The following is a 24,513-nucleotide window of genomic DNA, read 5'->3' as shown; positions in this document are numbered from 1 at the left end:
GTCGACAAAATATTATGAGGGAGCTTCTTAAGTTAATCTTTAGTTATGTTTCCTATATAACAAAATACTTCATCTCATCAGCTCTTCAGCTCCAGCGAGCAGATTCTTCTTTCTGCTTATTACCTAAAAAAAACAGTTTTTTTCTATTACGACTTTTCTTGTTAAATTTCTACTTTATTCTCCTTATATTACAGCTTTCTTGTCAATTACTTTAGTCTTGTAATATTGTGACTTTTTCACACGTTACAACATTATTCTTGTAATAATACAACATTATCCTCAAAATCTCATAATCTTTCTTCATTGGGCTCTAATAGTGTGTTGTAGTAATTAGAGCAGGTGGAGGTTTCCCCGACTTCAAGTGAAGAAAACACTAGTAAAGGAAAATACTGCTCTTCACCAAAATAGGCTTAGCAGATCTTTGCTTGCAGAAATGTAGGACACGTTATGATGAAAATACATATGATTTGTTGCAAGCTGGGAAAGTGCACCTCAGTTTGATCGCTGCAGACCTGGTCGTCTCGTTGTAGAGCAACACAGGCCACGCTCAGTTTGGTTCGGTTTGTCATAGTGGGTCTGTGACTGTCAATGGGAAGAGAAAGAGAGGAAACCATTTTCTCTGATGTGGTCACATTCCGAGGCAACACTAATAACACTCACGCAAACGTGTTTTAAAAAACAAATCCAGTTCATAAAACATCAACTGTGTGGAGAAGAAAACCTGAATCTAGTCTAAACAGCAACTCTCTAGTTCCAAGAATGAAGAATACATTTTAATGCAACTGGTCATTTGTCACATGATGTTCCCTCTGCTATGCTGTTACCTTCCAAAAAGCTCTCGGTTAAATTGTCTGGAATAAACAGTAAAAGCACATTTACCTTTTCATCCTTGTATCCCACTCGCCCTCGTGCACTAAGCCACAGTCAGGAGGACGACTGTGTCCACCGAGTGACGAACGCTGGATTAAACATTCCATGATTGTGAAAGGGAAGTGACTCATTATGACGGTTACTCAATATCTTAGTTTGTCACCATAAGCTACTGGTCAAACTAGGTCAAATAAGACATTTGCAGCAAAACCCCTGACTTGCAAAAAATGTTGTTGCTTAAGAATTAAACTTTTTATTTGAAAGAAGAATATTATTTCTTGAATGGAATATCGACATACTACCTTGAGGCGGCTGTGGCTCAGGAGGTAGAGAGGATAGACGTCCACCAACCAGAGGGGTTGTTGGTTCGTTCCCCTGCTCCTCCAGTCTGTGTTGGGCAAGATACTGTCACCCAAATGGCCCCTGACAGTTGTGCCGACAGTGTATGAGTGTGATACTGTAAAAATCTAAAAATGGTTTTAAAGCCCACTCTTCCTGTCTCGTTCACTTTATTCCAGATGTGACTCTGTGTGAGGAGGCAGTGTTCCAGTCTCTCGCCCTCGCTGCAGCTGTCCTCAGTGCCCCTGGAGCGGCTGTTGGAGAGTCTCCCGGGCCGGAGGGTGGATCGTAAGAGCCTGGAGAGGCGAAAAAGGCCTGCATCCCCTCACCAGCAGGTCCTCACCCTGCTGCGACTGTGGAGGGAGCAGAACAAGGACCAGGACAAGCTGTACGGCATCATACGAGGTACAATATAAATACAACGCACTATTTTAGTTTTACCCAGTTCTCGTTTAAGTCCTGCAATTGGTGTATTCATGTTTGTATCCTGTCCCGCCAGGTGTGAACCACTGTGAGAGGAAGGTCTCTCGCTGCACAGCCTGAAGAACCTGACCCTAGACGACCTCCTGCAGTCACCAACAGCCTGCCGGGGGGTGAGGGTTCAGCAGGAGGACGTCCGGGCTTTGGTCTCGACCTGCCTGCCCAGGCAGTACATCCCTGCAGCTTCTTCACCTCTGGAAGACGGCAAACCACGACCTGGATCTAGCCAAAGGCCTGTCTCACAGTCTGAGGGTGCTGCGCAGCCAGGGGGCGCCGCGCTACCTGCTGAAGGGCCTGAAGAAGATCAGCCGCATCATAGGAACCACCTCAGCGCACAAGTTGTATGAGAAGATGTTTTGTCAGTATGCTGCAGGACGAGTTGTGTTTTTAAGGGCCATAAGCCGTTAAATGAATAAGGAAGCAGGTACAAACAGGAATATATGCAGACACACACACAACACACACACACACACACACACACACACACACACACACCACACACACACACACACACACACACACACACACACACACACACACACACAACACACACACACACACACACACACACACACACACTGACACCTGGGGCATAAAGGTATGTGAAAGAGTAACAGACATGGGTCACATGATAATTTCAGGTCTTCAAGATATCACCAAATGATATCAAGCTATGCACATAGTGCCAAGAGGTATTTTGTCAAAAAAGAAAAGTGGAAAGATAAATTCTTCTTCCTGTCACTGGTGTTCTATCAAATTATTATTGATTATATGAGGTGACACATGATGATAAAAACTACAGTAAAAAGTAAAAACTTCTATCTATATAAAGTATCCGTCTGCAGTTATAAATCGAATAAGAATTGATATAATAAAGAAAACCTATTTGACATCTGTGTACTCAAGGCAGACTAAATCAAAAAGTTAAAAAATATTATATTTCCTGGAAACCTTTTGACCAGAGTCTGTGAAAAAAAGAAACTATTTAAGATGTAAATAGCAAACTGTTTTATGGAAGATGGGCTGTTTTTATTATTGTTGCTTTCTCGCTGTTTGAGAGGAAGGATTTGGTTTCATAATGAAATACATGTAATTTTCTACAGTTTCGCTTGGTTTGTTTGTTGGTTTGTTCTGGACTGCTGGCAAGTAAAGCTCGTCTGAATTTTTATTTTTAAATTGTCAGCTTTATGAATGTACAAAGGAGTGCAATTGTTTTCTATTTAAAAAAATGTAGTTTCTGAACATGTAAAAGCTTGTTTTTTTAATTACTTCATCAGAAATACTGGATTCCAAATGCTGCAAGTTCATGAAGTGATATTTGTTTTATATTTTGTTTTATCACTTTTATATTGTTAAATGTATGATCTTTATTGTATATATGCTTGACTGGTTCTCTTTAAGCTCGTGTAACTTGTGAACACTAATGTCAAATGATCTGATTAAAATCAGTTTGTAAAAAATATATATGATATTGTCTCTGGCATTTTGCTGTTGTCTTATAATTTCCTTCAAGGTTATAGATTAGGTTATATCAGGGTCAGGAGTTAATATTTAATATATTTTAATTCCAAGCATAATACACACACAACACATAGAACATTTAAGTGAATATCAATATTCATTACATACTAGGGTTGGGCCACATCCATAAAATTCTTCGTTCCAGTATATCCTGTGAATACGTTTTATCTGAGCCACTTGTCCTCACACTGGTACAACTTTGCTAACACGCAGTGGCGGATCTAGGATTTTTCTAAATAAGGGGCCATACAGGGGCCACAATTTAGGGGGGCCAATTAGGCTATATGTCCAACATCCATGCTCAATTCCTGATTCAGTAAGGTGAACATTTAGGTAATTCCTTGTTTACTGTTAGCTCTATAGCCTCAAATGATTGAATACACGGTATTTTGAAAATGATTCCTTGTTCAAGCACATAGTGAACTTCAAAAAAGCTAAGGCAATAGAAATTCTTAACAAATTTTCATATTTATTGTTGGTGTTGTAAATAAGCGACTAGTATAAAACAAGTTAATTTTAAAAAGTCCTCTGACAGGACAGGGGCTCTCGCAATCAGATTTCAGCTGGGGCCAAAGCCTCCCCAGCCCCGCCCATGGATGCGCCCCTGCACTAGATCTAACCCATCAAGCCTTCATGTAGTGAAAGATGTTAATTGGAGTAATTCTTACTCCAATTAAATGATCGCTCACTTGAAGTTTGCCAAATGGTATTCAAAGGGTCTTCAGAGCATGAGGAAAAAGATTCTGATTATACAAAATGTTTATGTTTTGGGCAGAGCTCACAGCCTGGCTAATACACTTTGTCTACAGCCTGGTGGTAGGTCAGGGTTGAGGGTTGAGGGATGAATGCAGCCAAACCCAGAGATTCTTTAAGGAATTCAGCTCAAGTGCAGGTGACCTGCTGGGGCAATGGTTCAACTCTCAGTGCAAGACAACGTCAGAGTGGCTTCAGGACAAGTCTCTGACTGTCCTTGAGTGTCCCAGTGCCATAGAGAAGGAGTGACAGGATCTGTCAGGAAGAATGAGATAAACGGCCCAAATCCAGGTGTTCAGAGCGAGATTCAACCAAGAAGACAGAAGCTGTCAATGAAACTTTTATAAATGAAATGTTTAGATTTTTATAAATTTTGCTTACCTTTCTAATAACATGTTTCCCCTTTATGGCAACTTTATCCATTTACAATTGAATCTGAATTAAAGAGGTTTGATGACTTTCTAAAGCCACTTTATTTTATTCAGGCAAATATCGTGTACACCTTCTTTCTGTTAGGATGGAGCAAATTAAGCACAAGGTGCGTTTGAGAATTTATTATCATCATTATTTTTATATATTTTTGTATTCATCATAAGAATGTACTTATACAAAAAACTCATTTTTTTTAGACATGATGTGAATTAATATCACCCTGACATGATGATATGTTCTTATATTCTGCAGAAACAGGAGATGAGCAAAACTTAGTCACTGATTTGACACATTTCCCCTTATCAGCACACTGTCATACTGTACATGTACTACTGAGTGACTCACCACTTAGGTTTTTTTTTTCACACAGAAAATATTTTACTTATTGGCTGATTGAAACACACTTGCTTATTTTGCTTTTTTTCTCAAACGTCAACCTTTTGAAAAATAACAATGATCCACATCTCCATACAAATGACGATAAAGAGAGATTGAATGGAAATTCTTAAATGTCTTTTTCAAGAGGTTGTGCAAAAGCAGGCATTTCCTTGAGATTCCTTCAGCTGTTTCATAACCTCTGGGGTCATGGGTGTTATAAAATGACTGCAGCATGGAAGATCGCTATGGATTAACATAAACTGAAAACTATTGTGCTTAAACCAAACAATGACATTTTAAGTTGTAGTATCTTTTCATTTATTAAAGCATAAAAGTATCATTCTTAAACAGAGAAAACACAAATAGAAATGTAAAAAGAAACAAGTCTACTAGGTTTTCTTCAAAATGTTATTCTCTTTACTTGTAAATGAACAGGTGTTGCATTTACTTGACTTGCATATTAGATCCTGAAACATCTGGGGCATCAAAGCTGCTGAACTCAGATTAAATTCCAGTAAATGAGAAACTGTGCCAAGTGGAAACATCAGCTTCTTCTATACAGACAGGGGGAACTGTAAACGGCTTAATTAAATGTCATTTAATGGCTTTGAATCTAAATAACTGATCTCCTGGTTTGACACAACTCTTGCCTTAATATTTCCTAGAAGCTCTTTGATTAGTAATTTATTTTCTACTCCGAATCGAAGCCTCTCCCTATATGGAAGTGGAAGTTAGAAGGTATTGACCTTTTTGAATTGCAGTTTACAACTGGACGCCTACGCAGAAGGCAGTTCCTGTATGTTCACTATAAGAAAGAACCTGCTTCTACTACCAAACCCTCTTCAACTGGAGTCACAACATTATCAGCATGGTGAGTGTTCTCTATAAGTTTCATGTGATTAAGATAAAAATTATCGAATCCTGCACAGACACAGACGTGAGGATTAGTGATGCTTTGATGGATGTTTAATCAAAAGAAACATCAAATTTAGAGGCAGTCAAACTACTGAAAACTATTTTGAATTACATTTTTATGGGATTTATAATCAGAAAGATAATAGAGAATCTGTTTGTTTTTTTATTGTAAATTTACTAAATTACCTAATGTTAAATGGACTAAAACTTCACTATATTAATCAAGGGCAGTTGGAATTACAGTCTAATAATAATATTATAAATAATAATAATAAGTCCAAAATAAATATTTAGGTCCCTGGTGGACACTGGACAGTTATTTGGGAGGTAAATGTGTGAATGAAAAAAATGTGTGAAAACTTGTGTGATAACAATTGTAAACAGCGGGAACACCATTTGTAAGTAAAGTCTGTCTGCCATAGGTAGTACAATAATAATACAGTGATAAAGATCTATGGGGAATTTCTACTAAATTGACAAAAAAAATGTTTTGCATCATATTGCTGTGATTTACCTGTAACTGCCGTGAAAGATATAGTTACTGACTGGAATGACTTGATACTAGATTAGTAAATGTGTTTCTCCTATAATCAGCCCCACAGTTAATTATACTGGGGTGCATTTAAAGGTTCAGTGTGTAGAATTTAGTGACCCCTCACCTCACCCTCTCCTTCCAAACATGAACCTGTGGTAGCCTTCAGTTGTCATAAAAACTCAAAAGGTGTTTAGTTTGTCCAGTCTGGGCTACTGTAAAAAACATGGTGGTGCCTGAGGACCCGTGTATGTAAATATAAAGTATTTAAATATAAAGGGCCCATTCTAGGGTAAAGAAAACTACAATTTGTACAATTATTTTAGAAGATTACACACTAGTGAATATATCACTAGGATTATTCTATATTCAATTTCTGCCGGTAGATCCCTTTCACCTAAATCTTACACATGGGACCTTTAAAGGCCCATTGTATTTATTTAAATCTTGTGGTTGTAGTAGTAGTAGTAGTAGTAGTAGTAGTAGTAGAAGTAGTAGCAGTAGCAGTATACTAGTAGTAGTAGTATAAATTTTAATACCTGCAGCAGCAGTGACCATGGTAGTAGAAGTAGTAGTAGTAGTAGTGGCAGTAGTGGTATACTAGTAGTTGTAGTACAAGTTTTAATACCTGCAGTGGCAGTGACCATGGTAGTAGAAGTAGTAGTAGTAGTATACTAGTAGTAGTAGTAGTAGTAGCATAAGTAGTTTAATACCTGCAGTAGCAGTGACCATGGTAGCAGAAGTACTAGTAGAAGTAGTAGTAGTGGCAGTAGTAGTATACTAGTAGTAGTAGTATAAATTGTAATACCTGCAGTAGCAGTGACCATGGTAGTAGAAGTACTAGTAGTAGTAGTGGCAGTAGTAGTATACTAGTAGTCTAATACATGCAGTAGTAGTAACCATGGTCCTCTCCTCAGCTCTTCTTACAGCTCCTCCTGCTCTCCGGGGTTCTCTCCGCCGTCCCCGCGGTCGATCCTCTCCGCACCTTCCAGTTCCGGAGCCCTCGGACCGGGGAGGACCTGACGTGTGACCGGTGTCCACCAGGCACCCACATGACCGCGCACTGCACCGCCTCCACGGCCACCCAGTGCGCGGCGTGCCGGAGGGAGCACTTCACCGAGCTGTGGAACCACCTGTCCCGGTGTCTGTACTGCGACAGCTTCTGCACCGCCAACCAGGAGGTGGAGACCGAGTGCTCGGCGCTCAGCAACCGGGTGTGTCGGTGCAAGGAGGGCTTCTACTGGGCCAACGACTTCTGTATGCGACACTCGGAGTGCGAGCCCGGGGATGGCGTGCGAACCCAGGGTAAGATCACTACGGCGGCCGAGAGAGCTCAACGCACTGCAATATTAAGAACTTGACCAATTGACGACACTTGCGCTGCAAAAAGTCACAACACAAGCCTAACGCAGAAACGCGCTGCAAACTGCGAAAACGACAACAACAAAAGTGATGAACCCGTCTGTAGGTCAATGCTTTGTGAAGTTCCATCACCACTGACGAGTAACAGACTTCAATGACGTCACAAAGCGTCGAACCACAGCCAGCGTCATCACTTTTTTTGGGTCCCCTGGAAACATTGTCTTTGCTATTTGCAGCGCGTTTCTGTATTTGCATGGCAGGTGCTCAAGTGAAAGTTTCATACAGTAGTAGATCTTTTGATTACACGTTCACACAATAGGATGTTTAATAGTCAATTCAGATCACTGGAAATTATTATGTCACACAGAGAATAAAGTCTTGATTCCACTATTTCTACATTTGTATATAGTGAGTACATATAGTAGCCTATATACAGTCTTGTATGGTCTTGCAGAATTAGAGATCAAATGCAGTTGTTGGGCATTGTAAAACATTTTAATTTGAGAATTGTTGCCATCAGGGGCCAGATTTAAAAACGTAGATATAAATTCTGAAAAAGACATTTTAAAAAGTGTTAGATAAAAGGGCACATATTTAGTCAGGGGGGCAAAAGGGCACGTTCATCATGTTCTTGTCCACATTTGTAAATCTGTAGAAGTAAAGAAATAGCTGAGGATACTCCAATAATCAATGCATCAGTTACTCAATATTTTAAAGGCTTAGCAGACCAAAACAATAGAGTTTAAGGATAAAGTAGAAATTCACAAAGTGCACAGAATCTCTGCTAGAAGTACATGTGATCATTTGGGCTCTTTGCAGCCACAGTGGCAGCTTGAAACATGTGAGTGAACCCAAAATGCTCTGTGTCTTATTTCAGGTACGTTGCAGAAGAACACTGTTTGTGAACAGTGTTCCGATGGCTACTTCTCCAACTCGTCTTCTGCTCTGGAAACGTGCGTAAGGCATCAGGAATGTGCAGTTGGACAGATTGTGCTGCTTCCCGGCTCAGTTTACCACGACTCGGTGTGTGGCACCTGCGAGGAGCTTGCAAATGGAGGTGTGTAGTTTGTGCGAATTGTGCTGGTTGTTTTTTAACTGCCCCAACGTAAACTGAATTTCCTACTCACATGATACAAACGTGTCTCACAGGTGAGACACTCAGGACCGTCCTCTCAGACTTCTTCTCAATGCACAGGATGCGTGTGGTAAAGATGAGGAGATTTGTCACCAGGTGAGTCTATGCGTGTTTCTCTCCCTTCTTCTCTTGCCTCTGTTCACCCACTAAACCGACATCTCCATCTCACAGGTACATCAACAGTTCGGCCCCCAGACAGAGAGGCCCTCTCATGCATCTGATCACAGCGTGGCTGGCCCAGGCTCCAGAGGAGCAGCTGAGAAAACTGCCACAGATGCTGAAGGCCTCACACCTCAAAAACATAGCAGAAAAACTGGAGAAGAGACTCATGGAGATCCAGCAGCAGAGTCCAAGCTGTAGCTTAAATCTATTAGACTGACAGCCCATGGTATATGTAGGAGTATGACATTTTGGCCTACAGGCCTTGAGACTAATTAAAAGCCACATACCTCAGTGTGATACAGCTGAATTTTTTGCCTATTTGAAAAGCACTTGAAAAGTATTTACCACATTGTTTATTTGCCTGTGAGAGTGTATGCATTGCCACGTTGACCTAGTGATGTTTCGTAGAAATCAGTGAGGAATAGATGACAGATACATGAAAAGCATGATGATGGACTGTTTCCATTGATTGGATATGGATGTACTTACATCTACAGATGAATTTGAATATTGCATCAAGGCTGCAAACATCGAAATGTTGAAAAAGAATACTTGTAAACCAACATTCTGATTTGCCCTCTGTTACATTTGTGTCTCGGTCAAATCTCAATCAGATTTATATTGGAAGAAAAAGTCCAAACTTGGGAGAACTTTACAAGTAAATGCGAAATTTGCTAATATTTTGAACGACATTTAATTGCATGTCTGAGTGTTTCCAACAATGTAGGACTAAAATAAACAATTTTTACTATAGAAATGTGTGTAAAAAATTGTATCAGATTAACCAAGCCTGGCTGTAATTTAACCAAATGACCACTGGGTGTCGCCCTCCTCCATCTTTACCGCTGGTCATTGTAGACATATTTTAACATATTCAAAATAGTTAATTTACAAACACAGTGTTTTCTAATCATCAAAATGACCTTTTTCATGTATCAAAACCTGTTTCTCACTGACTCTGTGACCGTATACCTGTTGGGACCATCCATCATTCCACAATAAAAGCACTGCTCAATACAGGAAGTGTGTATTTTGTACAGAATTCCAAGTAAATCCATAGCCAGGTGTGTCATACTTTGAAAGGACTGCAATCAAAGTAAAATAATAACCATTCACTCATTTGTTATAAGAAAAGTACTTTGTTGACCATGTTTTCCACCAGTTGCAGTGTATTTCTACTCGTGCAGCAGAAGGCCTACGGTTACTGCTATTTATTTAAAGTTTTGGTTATTCTTTAATTTTTGAATATTAAAAGAGTAGACCTCTTTGAACTCTTTGACATAAGGTGTGTTGGTAAAAATCCCATGATATTTCCTGAGTGATATTAAACGGATAGTTCACCCAAAAACGAAAATTCACTCATTCTCTACTCACCACTATGTTGATGGAGGGGTGATGAAGAGTCCACAAGACACGTGTGGAGTCTCAGGGGTAAACAGTGTTGCAGCCAAACAAATACAATTGAAGTAACTGGCGACCACTTCTTCAAACGTACGAAAACAACAGAAAAAAACTTTAAATGCCTCCATACTGCTCCTGTGGTGTCCAAGAGTCCGTAAGCGCCGACATTCAAATTCAGCTCGAAGCGGCGTCATTTACACCATGTTGTTAGTCTAAATGTCCTCTGTTATCCTCCTCCGGAGCCGTGCTCCAGTGTGGGTGTGCGAGTCGAGATCAGCGAGAACTCGCGATAAGTTCTGGTAGCATCGCTGCATAGCTGCAGGTACTGCTGAGTATCGCTCATGTCATCACGTGCCCCTTGGGCGAAAACATGGGGGCGCGAGCTTGTGTGGTGTGAGCATGTGAAAGTGAACGAGGACCCGGGTTGACGAAAACCACGGACATTTAAAAAACATGGTGTATATGACGCCAATTTCGAGCTTATGGACACTTGGATGACACCACAGGAACAGTATGGAGGCATTTTATTAAAAAGAAAAATTCATTTTTGGGTGAACCATCCCTTAAAGCCTATGCTCTTAGTTGTGACTTCACAGTGACATCATGATGGAGTGCAGGCACAGCAGGCCTGTGTTGTTTGCTGTATAATCACGGCTACATCATCTATTAGGGATCTTGGGGATATTTTTACGCACATACTGTGTTTGAATGGGACCACGTGCCCCCCCCACCACCCACCCCCCTGGTCCCCAGCTTGGACGCTGTGTAGCGGGGCTGCTCATTAATAATGTAGCTGACACCGCCCCCCTCCCCTCCTCCCCTGCTGCCACGCCACACCGCCCCGGCGCAGCATCGTCTACCGTCACTGTCGCATCACCGAGCGGGGAGAGGGAGAGAGAGAGAGAGAGAGAGAGAGAGAGAGAGAGAGAGAGAGAGAGAGAGAGAGAGAGAGAGAGAGAGAGAGAGGGAGGGGCCCCGCCGGTTCCCACCATTGGCTGCTGCTGAACCACCGACAGCTTTACGGCCACAGAGGATGTGCGTGAGCGGCGGTAGCGCTGGTCCTCGGCATGATTTCCACTGAGAAGACTCTAGCGCCGCGTTGTCTCCTGTAGACCCCGTCTGAACCCGATCCAACCGACGGGAGATGCGCCCGGAGAACCGCGGATACATCGTCCGGACACCGCGGGGAGAAGAGGTAGAAGGGGCGGCGGAGGAGAGGAGCATGTAACCGGGAGAGACGCACCGGCAGCGGCAGCAGCAGCGGTGGTGGTGGAGGAGCAGGAGCAGGAGCAGGCACCACCTGACTCCTCTCCCTCTTGTTCCCTTCTGTCTCTCTCTATCTCTCTCTCTCGCGTCCCTCCTTATTTGAGGCTCCGGACTGAACTCGTGCCTCCGGACGTTCATATCTGCGGCCAACATGAGCGAGGAGGTGTCAGAGGTCCCCAAAGAGCTGCTGGGTAAGAGACGCTTCGTGGCCATGTGTCCAGACAGGGGAACAATCACTGATTCTCTCTCTCTCTCTGTCATTGTACGCACAGGATCTCACTGTCTGCAGGAGCTGCAAGTTTATCCTGACCACATTTGATCCATGTAGTGTGTTCTGTTAGCGCGATAGAGCCACATGCATCGCGCTGAGACACAACACTGCTGTTATTGTCTGAATGATGCCACTAAAATCCACTTTAGGGCCGTTTCCATTGTGATGGTTATTATCCCCATCCCTGCTGTGCGGTTCCTCACAACGTGTATTACTTTGTATCATGGTGAAGATGAGTTATACAGTAAAAATCTGCTCACGATAATCAAGGTGAAGTGCATGTGTTCAGCACAAGCCAAATTCTTTAGACATGAGTGGTCAGCTTGTTCATGCCCGAGCACATAACGTGCAGGATTACCCCCCCCCCCCCACATTAACCACAGTGCACTCTCAACTCTCTATAACCTGGAGTTTTAACATGCCTGTAATAATAATAATAATAATAATAATAATAATAAAAAACTGTATTTCTATCGTACCTTTCAAATCTCAGGGTGCTTTACTAGCTAACAGTTAATAATTGAAGGCAAACAGTAGGAAAATAAACAATAATAAACAATAAAAATGAACAATAAGAAACGATTTAAAAGTAATTTGAGGGTCACACAGCAAGAGAGCACAGACAAAGAAATACAAAATGTTACAGATGAGAAAGGAGTAAAAACAAGACCAAATAGAACATTATAAAATGATTTAACTAGATGTTGAGATCAGAAATTGGAGAAAGCACACCTATAAAAATGTTAAATTTAAAAGAGGACCGGGAGTTTGATCCCCCCCGGGGAGATTGTTTCCACAGGGTGGGAGCGCTGACAGAACAGGCCCGGTCACCTCTGGTCCTGAAGACTCTCCCCCTGGAGTCTGCAGCGTTTCTCCTGACTCACTGTATTTGCACTGGTTGTGGACTAAAGCTGTGTGGCTGTAGCTGCCGCTCTCTTTGTTTGGCATTATAGCTCAGTTTATGACACCTCAGTGCAATGTTGGACAAGCACAAGCTCCATGTCTTCGTCTCAGCCAGTATGTTCCTTTGCTTAGGTTTCTTAAAGACGGTGCATGTTGCGTGCGGACGAGGCTTAAAGGAAAAATGTTGCTTGGTCATGCAGTCACTTGGTTCAGGCGGTTCCCTACAGAGTCCTTGACTGTTTCATTCAAGGAGTCACTTAATTTCGTCCTTCCAAGTTGTTTGAACTCTTCTTACAGTTGGGATTAGGAACTGAAAGCCGTGTGTCTGTTTGATGTGGGAATTCCACCACCTTCATGTGGTTCACATCATGCTCATACTCTTAGCCTTTATTTCTTAAGTAGCTGTGGGTCTGATTGAATTCATCTTATTCCACCATATCAAACAGCATTGGTCTCAGCTTTTCCCAACCGTGCAGTGTTTGCTGAAATAATCTCTATCCTTTCTACACATTTCGATTGAATCCATCCTGACATATTTGGTATCATTAGACATTTTGGGGATTAATTAGAATTTAAAATGACTGGGAGTTGATAGGTTAATGTGGTAAAAACGTTCTGTCTTTTGTCCTCTGAAAAGCACAGATCTCCTTTTTTATTGCTTTGTACAAACCGCCCAGTTAATCATGGCGTCCAGGGAACTTTGTGAAGATGATTGCATTATCTCTATTACAAATGATAAAGTTAATCTATATATTAATCTAATATATCGCCATATTTTGTCCTGGACAAGAAATGCAGGTTTCTAGCGCCTTTAGTGAGCAAGGTTCTCTACCTTTATCCCCCGTCTTGAAGAATTTCCCTTACTGCCGCTGGCTCATTTGCTCAACACTGCACACTTAACATTAGGACTTTGTTTTGGCATGATCCTATTGTCATGTGGTGTTGTCTGGATGAGTACATAACCAGCTATTGTATGAAACATACACTGGTGCTGGTGATTCACCATCATGATACATCATGATGGTGATGGTGTTGGCAGGAATTTCAGCACAATGCTGCAGGAGGAAGATCAGCCTTTTATGAAAAGTGTATTTTATTTTTGGTGTTAATGAAATTAATTTAGGATTTACCCTTTTTCCAACTGACCAATGATCCACAGTGGGAATATCTGGAGATATTATCTGATTTCCAGGAACTGATATGGAGCACTGAGGTGCAAGTATTCAGTGACTGTATTTGTGCGCTCAACATTTTTCAAAAAAGCTTTGTGTGAGAAATGAGTTACAGCTGGAGAAACCTTCACCATGAACACGCTGCCGCAGTGACATTTAATATCCAGGAATCTATCCTGTGACATCCTCAACATGCAAACCTCCATAAACTCGAAAGTGACTTTATGGGCTTGTGAGTTGTTTATTTAAGCTTTTACAAGGCCATAGGTCTCCTGCTTCCTCGTGTTATAAACAAATCCCAACTGAAATGCTACCTGGTGTGACCTCCTGCAAAATGCCTCCACAGCTGAATATGAACCCCAGGGCCGCCGGCTAACAAAACGTCTGCTCCTGTCCCAGTTTTAATGAATAAGCAGAGGAACTGAATTAGTAAAAAAAAAGAGATGTATGAGATTCTGTCAGGAACTTTTCCTGTCTGGGACCAAGAATTGCCCGGGCTCATTAAAACCCACCAGGTCTCATTTGGCGTCGAGGCCCACCAGAGACATCTCTGTAAGTTATTGAGTGTGTGATCTGGAGTTTTTAGAAATGCTGCAGTAGGAAACGCTGCACATTTTCATCCCAGTGTCTTTTAGCGAGCTCAAGGCTGGCAGATGAACAATTTAGCACTTTCCCTAATTATTAGTTTCGCTTTGATCTGACGACGGCTCGAGGAAGCCCGTGGGTGAGGATCCACGCGTGCCAGCACAGATGCACACACACAGAATGACGCTCTGTCTCAGGCACATGTGCACACGGACGATATCAGCTGCTGTGGTGGGTGAGCGAGGCGCGTGGAGAGGCGGCTGACCCAGTTCTGCTCCCTAAGCCACGGGCGCTTCTGATGGGTGTGAACAATCAATCTGAGCAGCGGAACACACACTCAGCATAATGCTCATCTCACTCTGTAGCTTATCCGAATACACACATATTTATGTTTATGATTTAACTATCTGTTATTTGATGAATTAATGTAAAGGATACTTTAAATTCATTATTTATCAAATTAATTTAAGAAAATAGTGAACAAAAGAGCAAAAGTTTGCAGCCATGCTTGCAGCTCTGCTACTTAAGCACAATGCTTTGAGCTTAATGCTGACACCAGTTTGCTAGCATGCACTAATGACAATGCTAGCATAGTGTAAAGGATGAATACTGTAATGTTCCATGTTATCTCACTTATAGTGTGTCAGCATTTACCGATTAGCCTATCTGAAGCTATTGGGAATGCCATTCATTTTCATTAATTTTTAACCAGTAGCTGGCTGTTGCTTATGATGGCGCTATAGGAAGTCAGGGAATCACCAAAATCAATAGGATTCATCCTCTGGGGACAATGAATGTTTGTATCATGGCATGATAATCCATCCAATACACTTGGATATCTCAGTCGAGAGAGAACCATCCTGCATCCTGACATCTTCAAAAGCCAAATATATGTTTAATGTGCAATTGAAAAAAATCTCAGAGGAAGCAACAAATCCTCAAATGATAGGATTCATCAATGATCAAAATCGCTGTCGACTAATATAGTGTCAATCAAACGGTGTCATCACTATGATGGATGATCGCTTAACCAAGGACGTTTATGCTTGCGTGTTTTAAATGTTCTACTTTCTCTGACTGTGTAAAGCTGGGCACACTCTGTGACACACGACTCATTTTAGAGTCTGACTGAATTTCAGCTTCTTCCTGCGCCATTTATTATGCAGTGTACAGAGGAGCGAGGAGCGATCTGATGCTCAGGCAGCCAGTCGGACGAATCAGATGAATTTGTGAACTGTCGCACAGTTGAAGCATAGTCACAAGTTGATCCCCCAAACTCTTCCCTTTTTTTCCCCTTAAAAAAAAAGAGGTAGTGGAAGGCGCTCTTACAGGACAGTTATTTTGTCATTGTGATCGATGTCCAATCTTGCAGCCTCATGCATAGATAGTATTGTTAGCAAACAACATCTCTAAAGTCACATGAACTGTATAGGCCCAGCTTAAGTGAGTGTATTGGTTCAGAAATACTGGAGACAGTTTCACGTCTCAATCAGAAGAAACTCATGATTGGCAATTTTACTTTTCCTCCCCTTGTGTGTTGCAGTTGGGTTTGATTAATCTTTTATTGAATATATAAGTGTGTTATTTCTAATAAGAGGAAATGGGAAATTATTCCCCCTGAGGCAGAAGTGCACTGATCTGTTCTCTGCTGAGGAAGTCGAAATGTTGAAATTCTGACTCAACTTGAGCTTTTGATTTAAATCAGGTCTATGTTAGGACTTTGTGGAAAAGAGCTGCCGAAGTAAAGAGAAGTCTCATGGCATGCATGATGAATCACTTGAAAGAAAAGTTGCCCCTTCTGTTAAATGGAATTATGTTTTAGTTTTTTCTTAAATGAACCGCTGTCAAAAATGCATTTCGATCCAATGCTCAGATCTGTAAAATATTTCTTTTTTTGATTTTTGCCTTTCTTCTCCTCCGTGCAGAGAGCGTGAGGGATGCGTTGGGGAGGAAGGTGAAGCTGTCGCTGAGGAGGAGAGTCAAACTGGAGATCAAAGCAGACAAGACGGAGAACAGAGTGTTGGTGAGTCAACTCCTGCTTCTCTCAAGTTACTTCCTCATTAACGGGAGTAAAATCTTTCTCTTTCCTTTCCTCTGCTCTTGAAATGTACAGTTTTCACTAAAGAATGTCAGAACCTCTCTCGTCATTAGCACTTGAAAGACATTCTTTCTTTTCAACGCTCACAGTGAACATCTCTGCACTGCACTGTCACTTTTTTGTTTTTTTTTAAGGTTCAGTTATACTTTGATTTCTGTATTTGGGTAATTTCCCTCAAATCAAAGTGAGAGATCAGTAGAAACAATGCTAACACCACGCTGAACATCTCCTGTCTGTTGAGTGGGGTCAGCTGAGGGAACAGCAACTATAAATGGAAGCTTCTGTCTTTATGGCTTTACACTGACTTTCATGACAACCTCTCGTCCGAAAGACCTCAAACTTGACAGGTGTGTTGCTGAGGACTCATGGAAGTTCTGTGTCGACTGAGAAGTTTTTTGGATGAGCGGTTCTCGAGAAAAATTCAGACGTCACTCTAGATAAGGTCATGTAAATTTATTAGAGAAAAGGCCTTTTTCAGGGATCAGGAAATAAGTTAACTTACAACTCTCCTGTAGCAGTAGAAGGACATGAAACCTTAAAACCTTATTTTTTAAATTATGTGCATCACGGAAAACTTTTATAATAGATGGACATCGTAGCAATCGGGTGCTATGACTTTTCTGTCTGCATGAGCTGTATGTCATCACTGCTGCTGCCGCACACTGGGTTTGAAACTTCTGACTCACACCGTCTCTCTCAGACGTCTTTGTTTGGTCCTGTTGGAACAATAAAAGCTGCAGGTAAAGTTAAACCCTCTGACTCAAAGTCCAGGTCCACTCATCCGGTCACACCTCACAGTGTGTATCTACACCAGCCCACAGTGTGTCTATTGGCCGGGTGGAAATAGCAACTCAGGCCATTAACTTTTGTCCAGGGAGCAGTAAATCCACTGAATGCTAAATAATTAATACCTGGTAGATCATTAAATATGCATATTGTCTCTTTCTAGGCTTGAAACGGCAAAGAAGCTGAAGATGGTTAAGACAGAACGGCTCCCTCTGTAAATCAGTGTCTGAGTATGAGCTCCATAAAGTTTGATGGTTGAATCAGAAAGCTTTGATGTTCAGTGAAGGAACCAGCATTTAATATGTGGAGCTGTGGGTGGAGATGGCAGCAGCCTTTTACTGATACAGCTCTCAGTGGAATGAGAAGCTTTTAGTTATACGGCTGTGTGCGGACTTGAGAATAGACAAACCGTCTGCTGTATTGTCCTATTAGCCAAACCACCTCGGCATGATGGCCCTTATGTATTTATTATTTTTAACTTAAAACACAGACCCGGGCAGAGAAGTGATGAGCTTCACTTTGTTGCCTCCTGTTGTCGCTAAATGAAGTGGGACCACGCTGAGGTGGGAAGCAGCGGGAGAGAGTGAATTTCTGTGCTGGAAAATTGCACTTGTCAGTTTATGTAATGCAATCATCAATTGGAGAGACTTCATCACTGCTGGAGTCTGGACTCATCAGTGTTGTATCAGCAAAGGACTGTGGACCTAGAATGTGGAGATTTACTGCTACATTAGTTTAATGTAGGTTATCCAGAAAGATTTGGCAAGAGCAGGCTACACTTGACAAACATGCAACTGATATGCCCCACCCACGAGTTGACAGGATTGGTCTCTTTGGTTTGTGACATCACTGTAGTGTTAAAGTGGAAATATTATTATATTATATTATTATTCACAAGGAACAAGGGAGACATGTTAACATGTTAAAGAACTTGATTTTCACCGGTGGGAAATTTTACCCAAATTTACAGGAATAAAAACCCCATAAAACCCGAAAGTTATTCTTCTACAATCTAATTCAGTGCAGTCAAGTGCTTGGTTTGAGGCTATCTCCTCATGTGACTTTGACAACAATGTTAGTATGTGGGAGCTGGAGACAGAGGCGAGTAGTTCTCAAACACATATATACAGAGAACAATGTAAAGAAGTGGGAGGCAGCACTGGGAAGTGAAGAATTCCAGTGGAGCGGTTCTGGTATTTCGTCCAGAAGCAGAGAATGAGAATGACGCGGTGCGTTTGTATCAGCGCTCTGCTCGACCGGACTGAACATAATAAACCACTTGTTTGGTGCTCTCCTGAAAAACTGACGTGGAGACACTGATTATGGAGGAAGTGGCTCAGAGAGAAAACAATCATGTTGTGGAATGTCAGCCTGACAGGGTTGTAGAATCTGATGTTTCTGAGAAAAAAAGAACTAAACACTGAATACAACACACATCAGGCCTCAGAACATAAGATAAGTGGAGTGGATACCCACCCGCAAAGTAAATGAATAATTAATGTTTGCTTGTACATGTCTGAGAAGAGAACGAGACGGGGAGGGTGGACAAATGTGTCTGATGTTTATTAACAGATGAAGATGCAGTATAGTGTGTGTGTGTGTGTGTGTGTGTGTGTGTGTGTGTGTGTGTGTGTGTGTGTGTGTGTGTGTGTGTGTGTGTGTGTGTGTGTGTGTGTGTGTGTGTGTGTGTGTGTGTGTGTGTGTGTGTGTGTGTGTGTGTGTGCAGTGGTTTAATCGACTTTGTGGTGTCTCTGTGGCTAATGGGAGAAGAAAAGTGACTAATTCCACTGGCTGATTTAATCCTGCGTCCTGTGGTTGAGATTGGAACACTCATCGGTTGGTGTGTTATTGTATTTTAACACAGTAGGAGTTGTGGTGTCTGTTCAAACCACAGAGTATCACTGTCTTACTTCTTTGAGTTTTTGGATGGTGACAAATTTATCGTCTGCTCGATAAAGATAGATCGTCATGAGATATATTGGTATCAATGACTTTGTTGTAACATACACCAATGTGAACTTTAAGTTTACAGAATACATTTGAAATGGTGTGATAATGTAGGTTGTCCATGACAATAATTTTTTAATTAATAATATATTTTATTTGTTTACAATTCAATCAGTGATCCATACAAAAAGCAATACAAAGATTACACAGATGTTTACAATGCCTAGAAGATGTGCATGTATGTTAACATTTTATTCCAAAAAGTTCTAAATAGGCTATTGTATTTGTGTCCTTTGTATTTACAGTTAAATATCAAACCTCTATTACAATTCTTTGTCACAAGGGCAAATTTAAGAAAATTATATATACACACAGTATATGTTGGCCGATTTATCAATTGCGGAAATTTTTGTATCAGCATCAACACAAAAAAAAAATCAGTCGGGCTCTAATCCAGACCTATATTTTTTATAAAATGAAATAAAACTGAGGTTGATTTTTCAGTCAGGTAAATGTGTAGAATCTAGAATAAGTTTCTTGTCACTTTTATGTACTCCATGAAGGTTTGTGTGGTTTTATATCACTATATAATAAATGTATCTGCCATTATTGCACTTAAAGCAGTCGGATGCATAAGCTGCATGAAAAATAGGAACAGTATTTCCAAATATAAATCACCTTAAATGTCAAACACATTAGGTACAGTGACTATGTTCACAGTCCAGATTGGATTTCCCTCTTTGGCATTTCTTGAACTTCCTCTTTCAGCTCACCGCGGCCACATACAGTACAGAGGTTGATTTACCTCAATACAGAACACGGCTAATGAAGGGAGGAATATGGCTATTTCCTCTTTCAATTTTCTAGTCCGTCAAATACACACACGGCTTTTGCCCTCTTTTCCTTCTTAGCTTGGCTCAGACTGGGAGTGGAGCTCTACAGCGCTCGGGGCTTCTCTTAAGCACACTAAAGCCTGACAGATACAGTCATCTCCCTTCTTTGAAGACTGAGGATGAAGGAGGGGGAGATAATAACATCAGTCCATCAAACACACCCTGGGGAAGAGGAGAGGGGAGAAGGGAGAAAATGGGCATTGGGACGTACTGTACAGGACAGAGGGGACAGGGGGGAGAGGGGAAAAACAGGAGAATCACAAAGAGAAAGAAAACAGATGTTTGCTTTAAAACTGTGACAGACAGAAACCATCAGTCACTCTGGTCCGCACTGAAATATCTCACCATTTGGATGAATCACCATGAACTACGCTACAGACATTCATGGGCTCCTGAGGATGACTCCTAATGATTATTTCTTTAGAACCACCAAAGGGTTGACTTTTTAGATTTTGAGTGAAATATCTCCACAGCTGTTAAATGGTTTTCTGTGAAATACAATACAAATATCCATGGTGCCTAGAGGACGAACTGTAAAGACCTTTGTGATCCTTTGACTTTTCCTCCAGGTTTTTACCTTTTTAGTGAGATATGTCAACATCTTCTTGTACCGACATGAACGGTTTCCAGATGATAAATCCTACTAGCTAATATTGGGTATACAGGCGTCTACTGGGAAATTCACTTGTGGTTTTGAGTAAAATGTCTCAACAACTATTGGATGAATTGCAATGAAATTCGGTGAAGACGTCCATGATCCCTACAGGATGAATTGCAATCACTTTGAGAATCCCTTAAACTTAGATTTTCTGGTCAAATTGAAAACGGCGGATTATGGCCACATACCTGCAAAACTAATCACATTCCTATCATCTTAAGTTGTACTTTGTAATTGGAGTTAAAAAGCTAAAGTTAGCATATAGACACATGTTAGCGTACAGACATGCTAAATTTACACAGTAAACCATCATAGCTCTTGATCTCCTGGTATAAAGGAGAGTCTGTGTGTGTCTGTCCTCTCCACAGACTGTCACCTTTAGTTAACTGCTCCATTTCATCTCATTGTTGTCTTTGTAAATGGAAATGACACTAACACGGCACAGATGACTCAGTGTGAAAAACAGCTTCTGCGCATCAATTAAATCTACAGTGACACAGATTTTCATCTTATTTTACCGTGACTAGCAAGTTACTCAAAACATTGATTTGCAAACGCGTGTTCTGCTGTCATCTAGTGTCACACAAAAATATCTTTCTTTTTTTTTTGTATCGGAGATAAATTATACAATGTGATAAAACATGGTTTTAACAGAACAACAGCAAATTTAGCTTCGTCAGTGTCTCACAATCTAATTTGTTTTTTGAAGAAGCAATATATTCTGCTCCCTCCGGTCTTTGTAGAAAATGATGAATGATGATGCCCTGCTGCATATGAGAAAGCCTAGAATCTGATCCAGCTCATCCTTCCCGCCGTCCCTCTCTCCCCTCCCCTCTTTTTAAGGCTTGAGGTCTGTCATTATGGACGGCGAGAAAATGATGTTGACTCAGTTCTGTTCTCCCAGATGATCACCTCTAATGTCCTCTCATGGGAACCACAGTCTTTTGTCCGAGGTACTAAAACTCCTGCTTCAAGGCTGCAGAGCAAATATCCTCTAAACTTTTGATAATAGACACAGGCATCCTGTCTTTGCTGTAGGCTGTTGATATTGTTTTGACCATTCCCTCTAGTCAGGGATGTTTTAGTCTTAGGAGTCATTGGCAATTTGTTTGTATATATTTTTAAATATATATATATATACAATTTTTTTTTTACTCCCTAATAATAATCAGCATCGGTGCATAAAAATCCATATCAGTTGCGGACTCTAGTTTCAATGACCCGTAAAGGAATGGAAACATCAATCCACAATATACACACAGTATAATTAACTCAACGTAGCAAAGGTTCACACTTATGTGTTTAAACCTTTGCTAGAGTGGACATGAACATAGGAGTACTGTTCTTGTCCTTTAATAGAGGTTCAGTCTGAGTTCAAACAGTTATAATGTTGTGCTACACATAATAATTGTGTCTATTAGATAATCGTCTCTGCCTGAAGGCTCTGTGTTTTCTATCACATTGCTGTGGTGATTATTAACATAATTGGGGTGACATTCAGGGCAAACAGTTTCCCTGCAGAGTACACACAGTCACTATATAATCCATTAAAGCGTAGAGTTTAATGATTTTTGTTTGGTTAAATGGACAATAGATACATGTGAAAGTGTGGTGTTGTGCCAAAATTATGAATCTGTTTCTAGCTTAAACTTGCCCTTGTAATTTCCAAAAGCGCAAAATTTAAAATAGAAGCAGCAGATACTGTTTTTTGAGAGGTTGCGATAATCAGAGTGTCAAAGATAATATATTAATTGTTTCACTTCTATTCAAAGTTTTAAAACAGCCAGCTAAACAAAAAACCCTGCTAAAGATTCTAATGTAGTGTTTTTGTATGTGTATCACACTTTAATATGCCGCCCACTTACCCTTTTCAAAGTCAATCACAGATCCATTGTTTGTTCCTAATTCACCTCACACACAACGTGGGAGAGGAAACTCACACAGTCGAGCACAGGAAGGTCCCAGGTGGCTCCGGTGCTGTTTAAACCCACCTTGCTGTGAGACGTCAGTGTTGATTTGGCTCCTTCTCCCACAGATCAAATTATGGATATATTTAAACAGTGTTTCCAGTCTGAAGTAATCCCATTAGTTATACGTCTTGGCCTCTCATCAAACAGAGCTGTGTCTCATGTCCTTATGCATTTAAATGGGATGAACAAACCCTAAAACACTCAACAGTGATTCGCCTCAACTTGAAGCTGATTTTCCGTGTCACACCAGAGTCGTCTGTCGGAACAGGCTGAATGCAGATGTAAGTTTAGGTTAGTCATGGAGTCTAGTTTTGTTCCCCTTCTGTCTGAGAGGTGGTTTCTGTGCTGGAACAGATTTAGCTGAGTGAGCTGGTTAATTAGGAGAAATTCAACATGGGGCTGGTTCTCAGTGTGTGTACGTGTGTGTACGTGTGTGTACGTGTGTGTGTGTGTGTGTGTGTGGGCGGCTCTGACGCATTGTGTCCCACGGTTCCTAGGACTGTCATGGCGTAATCTGGGCCCCTTTGAAGAGAGTCAAGGATAAAAAGAGAAAAATGCACCGTAAGAAAGATGACAATGTATTAAAATAAAATAAAACTTAAATAATAAAATAACTATACATCACATTTATGACAAACGCCAAAGGGAAACAGAGCAAAGAAGTAAAGTTACAGGAAGTGCCACACATACACACTTAGTTCAGATTAGTGAGTAAATTAAATAAGCTAGACTGCAGAAAATTATATTAATTCTACAGAACAAAATATTTACTGTCATAACAACACCTTAAGTGTTATATATGTATCATTTGAAATAGTATCATGAACTGCAGGACGTCATTTGTGTTTATACAGTCAAAAGAATGTGGTTAACTTAATATTGTAGTCATGCGTAAACGTGTGGTAATTGCTTGATCTCACGACGATCAGTCCACTACTAAAGTCTTTGGTTGGGGCAGCCCTATGAAATGCTCACTGTAGTATGTCCACTCACTGTCACGTTTTATTTTGTAGTATCTGTCAGTCTCTGTGTTGTATTAGGCCTCACAATGCTGAATAAGGATTTTTTTTATAGCAAGCCTCCTGCCCACAATGCTCTGCCAAAAACTCCCTAGAGACATATTACCCAGCGATATAGCGTGGCTCCACGCAAGTCCCGCCCACAGCCATTCATCATCATTATCTCATAGGTCAGGGTCATGGTCACTCAGACAGTCAAAGTAACACAGTGACCCTACCTCAGGTCATTGGCTTGGTTTGATTTTTATAAACTCGTCCCGTTTACCTACAATATGTGTGGTTTCAATCTGGAGTCCATAGAGACACGAGATCTTGTTTCTTTTTTAGTTTGTTTGAATCCTGCACATTTGATCCAACTGGTATCGTCCCTTGTAAATCCATCTTACTGTGGTTAGAGTGGCTATTGGGTGTTATAATGGAGTGGCCTGGTTGTTACAGTATCAGCCTGCCCTCATTGGGTGTAATTGAATGGGGTTTGTAGGTCGCAGCAGTAAACAGATTGATCGGACGATAATGACATTTGTGGGCGGTGTCATAGTAAACAGCCGCGGAGCAATCCATTGAATCAATGTGATTTTCTTTTTGTGGAAACGCCGAGTGATTGGAAATAAGATAACCACAGGTAAATTACATGACACTTTTCATTGTTTCATTGCCACTATGAT

The 24,513-nt window shown here is 41.0% G+C and overlaps 2 protein-coding genes across 5 annotated transcripts in view; both read left to right on the top strand.

Moving 5' to 3' along the window:
• Positions 1-5,619: 5,619 nt before the first annotated feature.
• Positions 5,620-9,446, top strand: LOC117777176 (tumor necrosis factor receptor superfamily member 6B-like). The gene is made up of 5 exons (XM_034611775.1): positions 5,620-5,644; positions 7,138-7,525; positions 8,460-8,639; positions 8,732-8,813; positions 8,889-9,446. The coding sequence occupies exons 1-5, from the start codon at positions 5,642-5,644 to the stop codon at positions 9,094-9,096; spliced, it is 861 nt and encodes a 286-aa protein (XP_034467666.1). The 5' UTR covers positions 5,620-5,641; the 3' UTR covers positions 9,097-9,446.
• Positions 9,447-11,217: 1,771 nt separating this feature from the next.
• LOC117776722 (F-actin-uncapping protein LRRC16A-like) overlaps positions 11,218-24,513 on the top strand; it is a 65,631-nt gene continuing 52,335 nt past the window's right edge. For all 4 annotated transcript variants that reach the window (XM_034610931.1, XM_034610928.1, XM_034610929.1 and 1 more), the window contains exons 1-2: positions 11,218-11,737; positions 16,403-16,500. In XM_034610931.1, the coding sequence (XP_034466822.1) occupies positions 11,698-11,737; positions 16,403-16,500 (138 nt within the window). In that variant the 5' untranslated portion in view covers positions 11,218-11,697. The remainder of the gene's footprint in view (positions 11,738-16,402; positions 16,501-24,513) is intronic.

Source organism: Hippoglossus hippoglossus, chromosome 16 (assembly GCF_009819705.1).
Source record: "Hippoglossus hippoglossus isolate fHipHip1 chromosome 16, fHipHip1.pri, whole genome shotgun sequence".
NCBI lineage: Eukaryota > Metazoa > Chordata > Actinopteri > Pleuronectiformes > Pleuronectidae > Hippoglossus > Hippoglossus hippoglossus.
Note: the sequence above shows the minus strand (reverse complement) of the source record. Positions and strands in the feature narration are given on the sequence as shown.